Genomic DNA, 16,685 nt, shown 5'->3' with positions numbered 1-16,685 from the left:
ACAAAGCAAGACTTTAAAAATGCTGCATTTCTGTGAAGCTTGTTGGTAGCATGTTTCACTATTTGTAAGAACACTTGCCTGTTCGGTCTCTTGCCCTTCAGCTGCTCTAACAGGTTTTTTTTCAGGAGAAATTAGAAGATATGCTCAGATTTTATACAGCATAAAATCAAACATATATACAACGTGAAACAAGGATATGAATTGTAGTTTAGATTGGGTACAAAAACAGTTTTTATATAATGCTAATACAGGTAGTCCCCTCCTATGACTAGTTGCTTAGTGATCATTATCATGATCCTCCCAAAAGTTATTTATGAACCGTTTTCAAATTCGCATACAAACCCTGTGGTCATGTGATTGCATTTTGGGCACTTGGCAATTGAATCACCTTTACAGCCATTTGCAGCATCCCTTGGTCATGTAACCAGATTTTTTTCAGTATTTTTTTTTGCCAGTTTCCAGTTTTCAATTCCAATTTCCAGGAAAAAAAAGTGCTGGGAAAAAATTGGGTACAGTGGGTTTGCTTAACAACTGTGATGTTCACTTAACAAACACTGCAAAAAATGTTGAAAACTTGGGTCTGTTCATGTGACGCCTCAATTTACGAATCTAAAGACTTAGAGTTGTAATTCCAGATTCAATTACAGTTGCATGTCAACTGTAGAGAGTTAATTGGACACTTTCTTAAAAGGGAGTCAGAGCAGAAAACTAACTATAATTGCTATAAAGCTAGCTTGGAGAAAGTTAGAAAAGAGTTGATAGGCTATAAGGGACAGAAAGAAAATGAGTCAACTGGCATGTGTAAAAGACAGAAGATTTCTGGCTCTTATAATAAACTATGAGTTGTAAATACAAGCATAGCTTTGTTCCTTAGATTTAAATAGAAGCAACTTATATCCAGATGAATTGTTCATACAGTGTTATCTTTAAATAAATTTATCCTTTGGGATATATGACAAAATACACTACTCTCCCTATTTTTAAGTGCCTGTTCTACCAAGAGAAGAAACAGAAAGAGACAAATTTTAAGAGAGCCATTTTATTGGGGTGGTGACAGATTGTAAACTATATTTATTTGTCCCCAACATAAGCAGAGGAAATTCTGCCACTTCAAAACATACATGATTCCATCACAGCAGATGTAAGCAATTTATTTTCTTCTTGTGCAAAGCAGAGGTGAGGGAAGGTTTCTTTATCCAGGACATGTGCTAATTTGAACAGAGCACTAATGGATTTATTCTTCATTCTCAGCTTTATGAAAACAATACAATAAAGTTATGAATAATCAAACTACTTTTGAAGAACTGAGAAGAAAAAATGGGTGGTATCTTAGGTACCTCAGCGTTCTTTCAAGTTTGATTAATTGCTGTCTGACAGATCTTTTTCAGTCTAAATAACAAACTTTTTAATAACTACACTGTCCTTTTCAAATCTACCCTCTGTTCACCAAGTCAACCAGTGATCCTATTCCATTAGATCAGGGATGGCCCTTTTATGACTTGTGGACTTCAACTCCCAGAATTCCTGACCCAGCCATGTTGAAATCCACAAGTCATAAAAGAGCCATGGTTCCCCACCCCTGCATTAGATCATTCTGCATATTAGCTGGCATTAACATTCTTTCTTGTCTTGGTTCCTTTCACTGAACAAACCCACAGCTCATCTGTTTTGTTTGTTTTTATTTTATTTTTTTGCAAGTCTGCAGAAAGGGTGACGAACTGTGGATTTGTTCACAACTGACTGATCTTGACCTCTGCTTTTACTTTCTCTAATCAGCATTTTGCCCAAACTCCCTTACAACTGGCTGCACATTTGCAGGCTCTGATTCTTGAGACTTGGGTGCAACCATGTGTCAAGCTGGGACACACTATCCTCTAATTTTATTAGATATCTTTATATAGGTGAAAGATAAACCTGAAAATATATAAAGGGAAATAAAGGAAAGGGAAAGAAGCACAGGAAGCAATAAAAAGAAAAGTATTTAAAAAGAAGTGACTTCGGATTTTTACAGCAATTACATTTAGTATCTCTCCTCTTTAAAATTATATTGCGTGGTTCTTTTTCTTCCATTTTCAACCCTTTTTAATCAGCACACCCATAAATCATCAATTCTTCCCCCCCCCTTATTTTCAACATTTTATAAAAGTTGGAACACACTCTTCTGCCTGGCACACACAATCATAATTAATTTTAAACCCATGTTTTAATATTCCTGTATTAAGACCGAATTTACAGAAATAATAAATTTCTCACAGAACTAACAAGAAAACATAAAATTCACAAATTTTGGAGCAAATTCAGCATTTACAATTTCCTTTTCTTTATTAGTTTACATTTATTTTCTAACTGATTTTTCATTTCTCTTTTATTATATTCTTTTCCTGTTTATTTGTATGTTCCTCCTTTGGTATTGTAAATGTCTGTTAGCTGAGTGCTAAGGGCAACAGTCTGTAATTCCTCACTGAGAGATTCAGCAATCACACAGGAGATCAGTTTAAATTAAATAACTTTATTGTCATTGTACATGTATACACAGTATAGCCGTACAACGAAATTCAGTTTTTTTACTACAAAAAACTATATTTTTTATTACAAAATGTGTTTTATTATACAATTGTTAAAAATATACCAAGATTTCTTATTCATGTCTCTTTTAAACCTTCTTCCTATATATTTCTAGATAACTGTTTATTTCTGTTTTTATTTTTCTCCTACAGTTTTTAATCTTAAAGCTTCCTTTTTCCACGCAAACATTAAGTTCTCCCCTCCCCTTTTCAATCCTTCCTGCGTATTTATCTCTAACAGTTTCTTTACTCTTTGGCTGATTTACAGCTTAGTTCCTAGACTTTAATTACTTCATTTTTCAAATTGTTATTATGGCTTCTTTCTCTCCTCCCTCCCATCTCTGGTTTTGCTTCTTCCAGATTCTCCTTCCAAGTGTTTGAGATCACTTGAAAAATAATTGAATTGAACTGAACTGAACTTTATTTGGCCAGGTATGATTTGACACACAAGGAATTTATCTGTGGCACAGTTGTTCTCGATGTACATGCAAAGCAAGAATAATAATAATCATAATACCAATAAAAGGGATAGTAAGGAAGATAAAGATAATGCTACAGCCATACAACATGGGTAAATGTACATAAAAGATTAGACAGTATTGTGAAAATTAGGTGTTCAGCAGAGTGATGGCATGAGGGAAGAAACTGTCCCTGTGCCTAATTGTTTTGGCATGCAATGCAACTCCGAGGGGAGGAGTTGGGCGTTGGTCTTACCTGATACGCCCTTTCTGTGATAGGTGGGCATGGCAGTCATGCCTGGGAGTGACACTGCCTTGCTCCAATGAGACCGAGTCTGCTGAAAAGTTCTTAAGTCCCGCCTCTTCCTGTGTAGTCCAGTTTTGAGATGAGGTAGATCAGCAGACTGTCGTGTCTGTAAAAATAGAAAACATATGAGACTGCCACCCACCCCCATGCCCGGGAACGGCTCAACAGGGAGGGGCTGATTGCCATGCCCACCTATCACAGAAAGGGCATATCAGGTAAGACCAACGCCCAACTCCTCCCCTCGGACTTGCATTGCATGCCAAAACAATCAGGTAAGACCAACGCCCATTCTCATGATGGTGGGCACGGCAATCATGCCTGGGACATACCAAAGCCGATGTCCTATAGGGTGGGTGCAGGCCAGATCCAGGAAGCAATCTCCAGATGTACTCCTTGCAACACTCTCCGTCCAAATGCCGCATCAGCCGAGGCGTAGGTATCCAACCGGTAATGCCGGATGAATGGAGTAGGAGAGGACCAGGTGGCTGCCCTGCAGACTTCCTCCAGGGGAGCCCTGGTAGACCAGGCCGATGTGGCAGCGCTCCTTGTGGAGTGGGCCGTAATATTCCGGTTCGAGTATGCCAGCAGTCACTTTCAGTACTGCGCCATGCCGTTTGGCCTTTCATCGGCTCCCAGAACCTTTACCAAGTTGGTGGTGGTGGCGGCAGCGACACTCAGGGTAGTCCCGGTACACATTCCCTGCTACCTCGACAACATCCTCGTTCTATCGTCCTTCCCGACCCAGGCAGTCCGCGACATGGACTTGGTGATTCAGACATTTCAACAGCACGGCTTTTCCATCAATATGGAGAAAAGTCAACTGATTCCCACTATCCGCCTCGTTCACCTCGGGGCGGTGATCGATTCTGTCAAATGTCAGGTGTTCTTATCCCCTGACCGAATTCTCAGCATCACAGACTTGGTGAGGCAGGTGGTGTCCCAGAGGTCGGTTCTCTTATCTGTCCCAGCTGCTAGGGAAGATGCTCTCATGTATCGCCATCGTTCCCTGGGCTCACAGACACACTCGCCCCTTGCAGTAGTTTCTGCTGCCATTCCAGAGGACGGGACACAGCAATTCCACATGCAAGGTCATCTTGCCTCAAGTGTGTCTGTCCCTCAGATGGTGGACATCGGCAGCTCTCCTGAAGGGCTGCACCTTTCTAGAACCAGACCATCTAGTGCTGACCTCGAATGCGAACCTCTACAGCTGGGGCGCTCACCTTCTCGATCAGGTGGCTCAGGGACAATAGTCCCCAGCGGAGCGGGTGAACAGCATAAATTGGCTGGAGTTGTGGGCTGTTCGCCTGGCCCTTCGCCATTTTTGGGCCATAATGTAGGGGCAACATGCTGATTCTCACGGACAGCATATCCACAAAAGCACATATCAATCGGGAGGGGGGGCACTCGATCCAAGCTCTTGATGCTCGAAGCGGAGAGATTGATGAGCTGGGCAGAATGTCACATGCTGTCGATCAAGGCGGATCACATATCCGGCATCTCCAACATCCGGGCGGATTGGCTGAGCAGGGAGAGGATCTATCCGGCAGAATGGCAGCTTCATCCCCGTCTCTTTCTGGAACTGTCACAGTGGTTCGGCCGCCTGCCGTGGACCTGTTAGCTAGTCCGCAAAACGCTCAGTTCCCAAGGTTTTGTTCATGGTTTCCGAGCCCGGCGGCAGAGGGTTGCAACGCGCTTCGCTGCCGTTGGTCACCCGGCCTACTTTATGCATTCCCTCCCATCCCTCTAGTCGTTCAGAAGCTGCGGGCTGAGCGAGAGGAACTGCTTTTGGTGGCTCATTGGCCGCGCCGGTCATGGTTCGCCAACCTGGTGGCCTTCTCCGTGTCTCAGCCCTGCATAATTCCTCGCCAATAGGTCTCTCTCTGCCAGGGGGTCATCCTCCATCCAGAGTCTCAGTGGCTCCAGTTGACCGTCTGGCACTTGAGAGGGTCCTGCTGAGGAAGGACCGTCTTTCGGAAAAGGTGATCCAGGCTTCCAGGCGGCCATCGATGGCCCGTATCTACGAGGCTTCATGGAAAACTTTCTGTACCTGGTGTTCAAAACAGCACGTTGACCCGACATCCGCCTCAATACCGGAGATTCTTGACTTCCTGCAGGCCGGCCTGGATAAAGGACTTGCTCCAACTACCTTGCATCGGCAGGTAGTGGCTTTGTTCTTACCTGTGTACCATACCAGTTGCTCTTTCACCATCCGAGGATTCGGGGATTCCTGCACGGGGCCACGAATCTCCGCCCGCCGGTAGTGCATTGCTACCCTTCGTGGAACCTACCCTTGGTTCTCCAAGCTCTAACGTCTGCCCCATTTGAGCCATTGGGCTCCATTGGCCTCAAATTTCTGTCCTTCAAGGTCGCCTTTCTCTTGGCAATTACATCCGCCAGGAGGACTTCGGACTTGACAGCCTTGTCCATCCGGAAGGACCTCTGTATATTTCATTCCAACAGAGTGGTTCTAAGGTTGGATCTTTCATTCTTGCCCAAGGTGAACTCCTGGGTTCACTGGGCCCAGGAGCTCATCTTACCTGACTTCTGCCCGGCGCCGCAACATCAGCTGGAGGAACGTTGGCACACCTTAGATGTGCAGCGGGCCCTCCGCCGGTACATTAGGCAGACAGCTTCCTTTCGCTGGATCGAGGCTCTCTCGGTGTCCTTTCATCCATCCTCTATGGGTAGAAAGGTCTCCTCTTCCATGGTGGGCAGGTGGATAAAGGCTTGCATCTTGACGGCGTATGAACTCAAGGCCAGGCCTCTTCCTGGCAGGATTTTGCCCCATTCCACCTGTAGCGCAGCTACTACGGCAGCTTGGGCTACCCAGGCTTCCGTCACTGACATTTGTCGGGCGGCCACTTGGTCATCCATTTCTCCTTTTATACGTCATTACAAAATTGACAGCTATGCCTCGGCTGAGGCATCGTTTGGTCGGAGGTATTACAAAGTGTGCATTCTGCCATGGACCCCGGGAGCAGTCAGCCTCCCGCCCAGGAGTCTTGAGCTTGAGTATATCCCATCCATGGATTGTAGGAGCAGCGCACTGGAAAACGGACGTTGTCTTACCTGAACGTCCCTTTTCTGGGCGCTGCGACTACAATCCATACCCTCCCTTTCGGTTTCCTGCTCCGGGTTTCCGGGGTGGCCTTGGTTTCTGTTTTTTTCCATCTTTTTGGTTATAGACTATTGATTGACTGTGCCTTTGTGGCAAAAGACTGAAGGGTTGGGAGCAAAGGAGGCGTGGTCAAGCGAAGAAAGAAGAAAAAAAAGAATTTACACTCAGTCTGTCAACACATGAGGAAAGAACCCATCCATGTATTGTAGTTAGGGAATTAAACAACAAGGGTACATTTTTAAGCAGTTTCCTGTATGGAAATATTTCCATTACTCATTATGAGGTAAACTAAAATTTGCCTTGCTTCACTTAACATACCTAAAATGAATGCTGCTACTAGTCAGGGTTTTGTTTTTTAAAAAAGATAAGATTCTACTAAAGCAGCTTTTAACCATCTGAGAGAGTAACAATCTTCAGCTTGCACCCAGTTTAAATAAAATTTAATATAAATAAGCATATAAATGTAAAAATTTTCTGAGAATTGTTTGTAATTTTGTTTAAGTCTGCAACTTTGAAGAAAAATGATTATTTTCTTTGGTTGGCGATACATCAAAGTCTGGCAAAGTGCTGTTTTAACTGATTAATAAGTTGCTGAGAGTCCACATGCTCTGGAAAAATTTCTTTGGACTTCTGAGCTTCCATATAGCTTCTTTGGAGATCTCCAACCTGCAGAAAAGCAAATATACCAAATGACAGAAATGCTACTAACAGCCTTATATGTTAAGATTTCATCTAATGATTCACTTTTAAAATATTTATATTCTAACATATATAGTAAAAGGCACAACCCTAATTTAGCTTCAAAAAGTTCATGTCCTATTCATTTTGAACTCTAAGGCACTCTGCATGGGGCTGTCTTTGAATACAGTACAGATGCATGGACTGCTAGGATGAGACTGGAACGAATACTTCAGATGAGCAAATTATATAAGACTTCTGTAGTAAAAATTCAGTTCGTGAATTTATTGCTTTTCATTCTCCTTTCCAACCTATTTTCCTTTTTGTCAAATCTTCTAGGTACATCAGATTTGTCTTTCATTTGTAAACTGATTTAACTTATTCCCAGGCAAATTTCGGGACAAAAATATTTAAGATATACAAACTAATATGAAAAAAAAAGGGTGATGACAATACCTTTTCAGACAAGACAGCAAAATTGAAATGTGGCTCATACATATGAGGTGCTATTGATGAAGCCGTCTGCAGAAACACTCTTGCCTAAAACAGAAACAGTGTTCGTATTTGTACAGGTCAAGGTACTCTACACTCCCTTTTCATCTTGGTTTGTCCCATGTTATTCTAATGTAATAACTTTTCTTAGACCAAGTCAGATCACTAGTCTATTTAACTTTACATACAACACACTATAGAATAATTTAAATACTCGAGAAACACTCAAATTATCAGGTTTTTTTAATTTAATTGAACTGAACTTTGTGTCCTCCCCTCACACTCTTTTGTCTTACATAGAGAAGACAAGGTACCCTTGTGAATATGGGCCCTTCTGCAAGTCAAACTCAGGCTTGTTAGTTAAACCAAGATCACTTCCTCAAGCAGAAACTTATTTTAATTAACTTTTAATATCTCCTACACATTATGTATTATTAACTGCACAGTTAGCCATATATTTTAGACTGGATTTGCATTTTTGTCCACCTATCCATCTCCCCAAAATCCTGGCATAGGCAGATGTTTTGTTTTAATAACATCAGAAGATATCCTCACATGATGTAAGGTGTTCCAAATAAAGCTGCCTTTTGCAATTGACTGATGGTGATTTTGTCAATGCCAATGGTGTTCAAGTATGTTCCAGATGTTCGGGGAACCAAGGCACCTCTCATTATTCATACTATATCTTTGCTTTCTTTTGCCACAGTTCTACTTCCATTTGCAGATCTTTATATTTTGTGATTTCCTCAAGTTCTTCTATTCTGCTGTCTCCAAGTATTGCAATGTATATTATACAGATTTTTGCTTTCTTACTTGTTAAATTTGGGGAGCTGTATGGCAGATGCTTGTCTGTTTGAATTCTAAAGTCCCAGGTGCTGGCTTCTTCATTTTCTATTACTTTGTCTATTTTATGGCCCCATCAATTCTTCCTTGCAGGCAAGTAGTATTTCTTTGTCTTTCTTATTCACAATTGTTAAGTCTGTACTATTATTATTATTATTATTATTATTATTATTATTATTATTATTATTATTATTATTAGTCTTTAATGAGATTCACAGCCTTTGAGGCTGGTTAATAGCTCAGCAGCTCGAGTCCTAACCAAGGACCTAGGAACTGTTAAGGTATCGTCGGAGGATGTAAGCTGTTCCGAGTAAGGTGGTTTTGTAGAGTCAAAATGTTCAAGTCCGGCAAATTTAGAATTTCTAAATAGCGGGGTAGCCCTTTGGGTATTGCTCCAAGGGCTCCAATTACAATCGGGACAACACACAATTTTTTTTTCCACAGTCGCTCAACTTCAATTTGCCGGTACTTTGTGGTTTTTTCTTGCTGCTTATCTTCAATCCGTGCATCACCAGGTATTGCAATGTCAATGAATTATTATTATTATTATTATTATTATTATTATTATTTTCATTACACATGAAACTCACGTCAACTGAACATTTAAAGATGTATCATAAATATTATTTACTGACACTGATGGTTGATACGGGTTGCTGCCAGCATCCTAGGTATCGACCAAGTATCTTCTTAAAACGTATGATGTTTTGAGTAGTGCAGTTTTTTGCAGTTCCGCTGGTGTTATTGAAGGAAGCTGTAATTTCTTGATGTATTTTGTAAAATTCTTGGACATGGTGCCAAGTGCCCCGATGACAATGTGTATCACTGTCACATGTTTCATCCATAATCACGTAGTTTCGATGGCCAGGTCATGGTATTTTGTTATTTTTTCTAGTTCTTTTTCTTCGACTTCAGTGTCTCCTGGTACAGCGATATCAATAAATTGTATGCTTCGGATTTCAACAACTGGCTTGTTGTGTTCTAAATGACGATTCATCTGTATTCGAAAGTCCCACAAGATCTTCACTTTCTCATTTTCGGCAACTTTTTCCACTTTGTGTTCTCATGACTTTTCAGATACAGGGAATTGTTCTTGTTCTTGTTATGGTTGTTCTTGTTATTATTATTATTATTAAAATGTATATATCACTTGACTCTTCCTAGGTGATTCTAGGCAGTTTACAAATAGTTAACAACATACAATTATGCAAAATTATTTATATTCACACTTAAGCAGTAGAACATACTCTGAAACCAATAATTTTTTTTAGCAAAATCCTGTGCTGGGAAAGGTGCATGTACCTATTACAAAGCGATTCTTGTGAGTGTCTACCCCACAGCTCTATTCTTGTGACAAATGCTTTATGCAATTCAAGGTGCTGGTGATTACCTATAAAGCCCTATATGGGGGCCAGGGTACCTGAGGGAATCACCTTTTTCCAAGAGTCTCTACCCATCCAATTAGATCAAACTAGATGGGCATGTTGCAGATGCGTCAGCCAAAGAATGTCGGCTGATGGGAACTAGAAGACAAGTTTTTTTTTCCTGAGGCAGCCCTTCTATGGAACATCTTCCCTTTGGAGATTAGAATGGCCCCAACTTTGTTAGCCTTCGGTAAAACTTTAAAGACCTGGCTGAGTTCCCGAGCCTGGGGCACTACATGAACCAAGGGACCCTCCTCCATGCTATATGTTGTTTGGAAATGGTTATGCTCTGATTTAGTGCTATGACTGAAATTAAATGTGTTATTCTGAAAGATACAGTTTATTATCAATTACCTCAACACTAACCACTCTGTATAAAATTATTGAATACAACCAGTGGTTTAGATTAAATGGTGGAAATTTCTTCTAATCTCCAAATTGAAAGATGGTCTGTGCACTTGGTCCAACTGCATGGTTATGAATTATATGAAATTTGAAGTGTGTGCCCACCATCAATTTGGATATGCAATATTCAGTAACAGAAATGTACATGTCTGCTCAACTGCAAACTAAGCTGTAAATGACAGTCTACAATTTACTGCAAAAAAACAGGAAGCAAATTGAAAGAAAATATTTAAAAGAAAAGATGCTATACATATATATACATACATACTACAGTGCTACTTAGACATCACTGTATATGATCTTTATTTATTACAGCAAAGGATTGTGCAGGTGTATATTTGATAATTTCCATGGTAACTGCTAGAATACTGAAGCAGTAGGTCTGAAAGAAGTTTGATAATTATGAATAGAGTTTTAATTAAAGTATGTTTTTGAAACTTAATGTATGCTATGGTTCATCTGCTAAACTAATGCATGCTAGCTTGGAATTCTGAGAATTTATATTCACACATTTTAAAGTTGCCAAGTTAAGGAGCACTGCAATTAATTTGTTCATAGTTATCCAAAGAGCAAATCTTAAATTCTACACTGGTTAAATGTATTCAGAGAAATTCATATATAAAAACAATTACATAGATTTCATTTTTCAACACTGTTTTCGGCTTGGGCATGGCACCCAGTGTTACAAATACAAGTTTCATGTCCTCCAGGACTCTGACAGGGGTTTACTTTACAATGCACTCTATATGCAACTCTTTTTCTTGGAGGACTGATTCAGTGGGGCTTTACAGCTACCATATTTTTTACCAAGTTACAGTGTTAGTAACATAATTGACTCAATAAGGATAGCTTAAATTTCTTTCTTCTCCATATTATGTTGGACATTCTGGTTTTCCAGAATTTAATCTTCCAAATTGCAAAAAATTTGTGGTGTTTCAGCCAAAACAGTTCTTATGCCAGACTGATCACAGAATCAGAAAATATTTTTGATTCAAAGGATAGAGATCTGAAAACACCCATTAAGACTGTATTGGTACAGCCTACAGGCAGAATTGAAACATGTAATTAATTCTGTGGAATATTCTGCTGCTGCAACACTACGTTTTGTACGTATCAAGTTTAAACAAATCTCCTCCCTCACTGTGGATTGATTAAAGGCCTTTGCACAGTTGCTTTTCCTACCATTGATGCAGCCTATGAGACTTCATTACTATGGTTCTCATTCATCTCAAAGAACATTATTCCTAAAATACATTAGCTATAGAAACTTAAAGACCCACCTTCGTTTAAATTTGATACTAACCTGCTCAATGTGACCTTTTTGCATTTCCAACACAGCCAAGTTATTATAGGATTCTGCATGGTCATTGTTGTTAGCCAAAGTCAATTTGAAACATTGATGAGCCAAATTTCTATCACCGATTCCCTGAGAAGTCAAAACACAGAATATGTCCATAGTTTCTATATACCAGGTAATTTTTCCCTATTCAGATATTATAAATCTGGAAAGGAGATATGGTTGTATGTGTCACTCTTGCTTCCTCTTAGTCCTGAAAGGATTGAACTGGGAGTATCAAGAGAGTGTAAAGATGTTCCATACAATGTGAATGTAATTTTGGCAAGTTTTGTGACCACATGGGGTTTTTAAAACAACACTTAGAATTAGGGCTTCCATTCAAACCTTTTATGTAACAAAAAGTGGGAATTAAATTCTTCCATTTTTATTTATTTTTCAAATTTATATCGCTGCCCATTTTACAAAAGAAATGATTCCTAATTTTATCATTGTAGAAAACAGTGTTGTACTATCTGGAATTTTTACTGGATTCAGTAGAACTTGTATTAACTTTCTTGAAAGCATAAGAAAGGAGGCAATATCATGCATTATTTCAGTTTAAATGGAAGGTATTTGACAAAATTACCAAATGATCAACCACTTTCTGCCAGAATTCATTTATAGCTATAGGATGTGAACATGCATTTAACTTGGGAAATTAGAACTAGTCATGCAAAGAAATATCCTACTCTAATTCCTGTAAGTCTGGAATGAACATATTTCCTTTGGTTGGGGCTGCATTTTGTTTATTTACATCATTTGTAATCCTCATATTTCCTTCCCTTTTGTGATACTGTTATCATGCCTCTTGGATGGTTGCAGGATGTCTTTGAACAAGGCCAACATTTTTTGCCCTCTTGGAATGTTTTGGGGGCTGCAATAAAAAGTCACTAAAACTTCAGGTTACTCATCCCTGAGAAATATCTTCAAAACTTTACTAAGTTTTTAATTAGTAAAGTGAATTCAGCAAATTATAATAAGAATTTCATTAGATCAGTATTAAAATCCTTATGTTAGCAGTTAGCATACTTTCATTTTTCAATCTTTCACTTCAATTATCAATACACAGAAATGAGATATATTTTTACAAGGAAGTTTTCAGAAGTCACTTTATCTCAGATTTAACTGAACCAAGACTTCCTCTCAAAGGCTTCTCCATGAGAAGTCTTACCCTTGAAATGTACATGCTGTGAAAGTTTTGTTTGGAAAATCTTCAGGCAGGCTACTTTACAGCAACATACTGCATAAGAATCCTCCATTGAGACTGTTTTTATCTTCTTCAAGAGGAAAAAATGTATTGTTATATACAGCATGCAAAAACATTTCTTCTTCATCTTTCTGATAGTTGATAAGTAGGTTTTAGGTTACTAATGCTTTCTAGGCTATAATCTAATCATTTCTGCATAAATATTTTATCAAAGTATTCTTAACAGGCATTACTCTTACCACAGCTACATGTCCCAAGTTGTACCACACATCTGCAGCTTGTTCCTCGCTTTCTGCTAGAGATAGTGCACGTTCAAATGAACTGAGAACCATGTCATATTGCTGGGCATAGAAACAGCAGAGGCCTAGATTGTTAAAGAGTTGGCTATTATAAATGCCCATCTGCAGGAGTCGCCTAGTTCAATATAAAAAGTAAATAAATCAATTTGTATTTTTGGAGCATGATTCTTGAAAGTTTCTTGTGCTCATGCGAATTCTATACACACACACACACACACACACAGACACACACACACACCCCAGTTATCCTCATTCAGAAGCTTGATTCCTGCTGACTTCATTGAGAAGTTTTATTGGGAACAGTATAGTCCTGCCTACTCAAGGGTAGTTTTGATTTTCCAGTCCAGCCTATTGTAGTGGGAATAAAGAATGGCCTTGAAAGACAGGAGGAAGAGCTGCTACCAAGGCAATGATAAACAAGCATGGCTTGAGCCCATTCCAAGAAACTAGTTTGAGTAAATGTGTCAGGCCAATCTTTATATAAAAAGATAATAAAAAGATAATATAAAGTGAGGGAGGTGGGTAAGTGCATTCAGATTTGCAAGATCTGTTACTATAGCTGTTACTTGATCTATCTGGCATTCATTTCTTAGACTGCTCTGCCTTACAAAGCAGACATCTACAATCTAGCATTCCTTGTAGTCTTTCAATAAAATACTCTCAAGATCTGACCTTTCTTAGCATCCGAGCTCAAGAAGGCTGCCTTTAGGTAACCGAAAAAGGGAATTCTATATAATATATTTCATGGCATGGCAGTTTCCCCCATCTCATTTAATATCACAAATTACAAATCATAGTGAGACTCTATAGGACAGACCACAAATCAGTTCATGTGTTCCCAGGGTTATCAACACTGGTGGAAATAATGGAGACCTTGAATCTGTTTTAGACTTTAGACTGTGGAACAGAACTAGTAGATATGTAGAAGCAATTCAAGATTCCCTTCTGTATTTTAAATATTTCTGCAAACAATGTTTTTTCCGGTGACACAGGTCTATCAGGGCAACCTGGTCTACCGAAATATGGGACGGAGCATATTGCTTCCACTTTCGCCTTTCAGCCCCAGTCCAGGAGCCTTTGCAAGCAGCCGGTTTCATGACAAACTATTTTTGTGTGAATTTTGTTTCTACAAACACCTATTATGGATGTCTTAGTACAAAAATTAAGCTGTAGTTTCTTTCTAGATTCCTATCAGAGCTATAATTTTTAAGTTTGACAGACAATCCACTGAGTTAGTATACAATTTAAGATATTTTTCACATACCCATCCATTTTGTTTTTTATTTTTACTCTATTTCACTATTTCAAAAACTATATATATTTACTATCTTCTTACCTATAAAAACGTAAAGCTATCTCTGGCTGGTCAGAGTAAAAATGATTACTTGCAATGCATGAAATAGCTTCCACGTGGGTATTATCTTGTTTTAAGACATCTTTATAGCATTCTGCAGCCGTAGAAATGTTGTTCATTTCCTATAAACAGATAAAGATAAAGAGATAAAAGTATTTAAATTACACATTATTAATAAAAACAAAAAGAGTTTTGTGATTCCTTAAACATCCTTCAAAAGTAATTAGGGTATTTCCTCTAACCGTATCTGTATTTTAACCCAATAATTCTTTCCTTCTTTACATGTAATATGATCCCAGTAGTTGATGACATTTCCAACATTTGTCTTCGAACATTTTAGCTAATCTTTCTGGTGGCATATGCCATCTATAAAACATCTTATACAAGTTTTCTTTATATGCTGTTGCCATTGTTAATTTACAATTTCTCCCTCATAATTGTTGCCATTTCTCCAATTCAATAGTATAACCAAAAAAATTTGCCCATGCTATCATTGTTTCTTTTACTTCTTCATCTTCTAATTCAATTCGCAATAAATAATTATATAATTTCTTAATCATTTTTTCATCTGTTCCTGTCAGAATCTCATCCAATTCTGATTTCCCCAAATTAAAACCATACTGTCTATGGTCTGCTTCAAATCTTGATTGCATTTGCAATCTTGTATACCACTCTATCTCAATCCCTTGTTTTTCTAATTCTTGCTTTTGTTTCAGTTCTCCCTGTTCTGTTAAAATATCCTTGTATCTAACAATATTCCCCATATTTACAATATTTGGATATGTCAAAGCTTCTATTGTTGAAATCCACATTGGTATGTTCAAATAATGTTTTTCTTTCACTCTCTCCCACACTAATAACAAACCATTTCTTTCATGTCTCTGGAAATATCCATGTATCCTTTGTTTCCCATACCATAAGAAAGCGTACCAACCTAATAGTAAATCATGTCCCTTAATCACATATAATTATACATTTTTATTTTATATGTTCACCATTTTTTCTAGTTTACTCAAAGTAAGTAATTTGGTTAATAGTTATTTAATTGGTTATTTCCTACTTCTGTTTATGGACTGCTGTTGGGTAAAAGCTCTGGTGAATGATCTCTGGCGGGCTCGAGATGGAGGTTGTTCCTCCATTCTAGTTCTACTTGACCTCTCAGAGGCTTTTGATACCATCGACCATGGTATCCTACTGCAACGACCTGTAGGATTGGGGGTGAGAGGCACTGTCTTGCAATGGTTCTCCTCCTACCTCTCAGGTTGCTTGCAGTTTGTATGGGCGGGGGGCAAAGGTCCACCCCGAGGCCCCTAACTTGTGGGGTTCCTCAGGGGTCGGTTCTTTCCCCCTTGCTCTTTAACATCTATATGAAGCCATTGGGTGAGATCATTCGTGGCTTTGGGGTGATATCTCATCAATATGCTGATGATATACATAGTTATACATCTCCACCCCAGAGATGCCCTTTCTGTGATGTCCTGTTGCCTGGAGGCGGTGCAGGCCTGGATGGGTAGGAACAGACTCAAACTCAACCCCTCCAAGACTGAGTGGCTGTGGATACCGACATCTCGGGTTTCAGAGGTCCCATCACTTCTGATGGGTGAGGAAAAACTTGCCCCCGTTGTTAAGGCTCGCAACTTGGGTGTCCTCCTGGATGCTCAGTTGTCCCTAGAAGACCACCTGACAGCTGTGACCAGGGGGGCCTTCGCATAGGTTTGCCTGGTGCGCCAGTTGCCCCCTTTTCTAGACCGAGATGACCTTTGCACTGTCACTCATGCCCTGGTTACTTCCCGCTTGGATTACTGCAATTTCCTCTACATGGGGCTGCCCTTGAGGTGCACCCGGAGGCTCCAGCTGATCAAAAACGCGGCTGCGCGGGTTGTAATGGGAGCCCCTCATTACTTCCATATAACACCTCTCCTACGCGAACTACACTGGTTACCAGTGATCCTCCGGATCCGCTTCAAGGTGCTAGTCCTCACCTATAAGACCCTTCATGACTTAGGTCCGGTATATTTGCAGGACCTTCTCCTGCCTGCCTCCCACCATCCTGTTCGCTCACATAGGGTTGCTCTCCTCAGGGTACCATCAGTGAGCCAATGCCGTCTGTTGACGTCTAGGGGGAGGGCGTTCTCTGTGTGCGCTCCCACACTCTGGAATGAGTTACCTACCGAGCTCCGTATGGCTCCTGATCTCCGCT

At 39.7% G+C, this 16,685-nt stretch overlaps 1 protein-coding gene across 2 annotated transcripts in view; it reads right to left on the bottom strand.

Annotated features, from left to right (window-relative positions):
* Nucleotides 1-6,996: 6,996 nt before the first annotated feature.
* Nucleotides 6,997-16,685, bottom strand: part of TTC8 (tetratricopeptide repeat domain 8) — a 29,074-nt gene continuing 19,385 nt past the window's right edge. The window contains exons 10-14 of one of the 2 annotated variants that reach the window (XM_070931487.1): nt 14,468-14,607; nt 13,072-13,246; nt 11,593-11,715; nt 7,582-7,665; nt 6,997-7,113 (exon numbers count right to left, since the gene is read on the bottom strand). In XM_070931487.1, coding sequence (XP_070787588.1) covers nt 6,997-7,113; nt 7,582-7,665; nt 11,593-11,715; nt 13,072-13,246; nt 14,468-14,607 — 639 coding nt within the window. The remainder of the gene's footprint in view (nt 7,114-7,581; nt 7,666-11,592; nt 11,716-13,071; nt 13,247-14,467; nt 14,608-16,685) is intronic. The other variant, XM_070931486.1, reaches the window with a different exon arrangement.

Source organism: Pituophis catenifer, unplaced genomic scaffold, assembly GCF_029215685.1.
Source record: "Pituophis catenifer annectens isolate HBS135680 unplaced genomic scaffold, rPitCat1.0.hap2 SCAF_1, whole genome shotgun sequence".
NCBI lineage: Eukaryota > Metazoa > Chordata > Lepidosauria > Squamata > Colubridae > Pituophis > Pituophis catenifer.
Note: the sequence above shows the minus strand (reverse complement) of the source record. Positions and strands in the feature narration are given on the sequence as shown.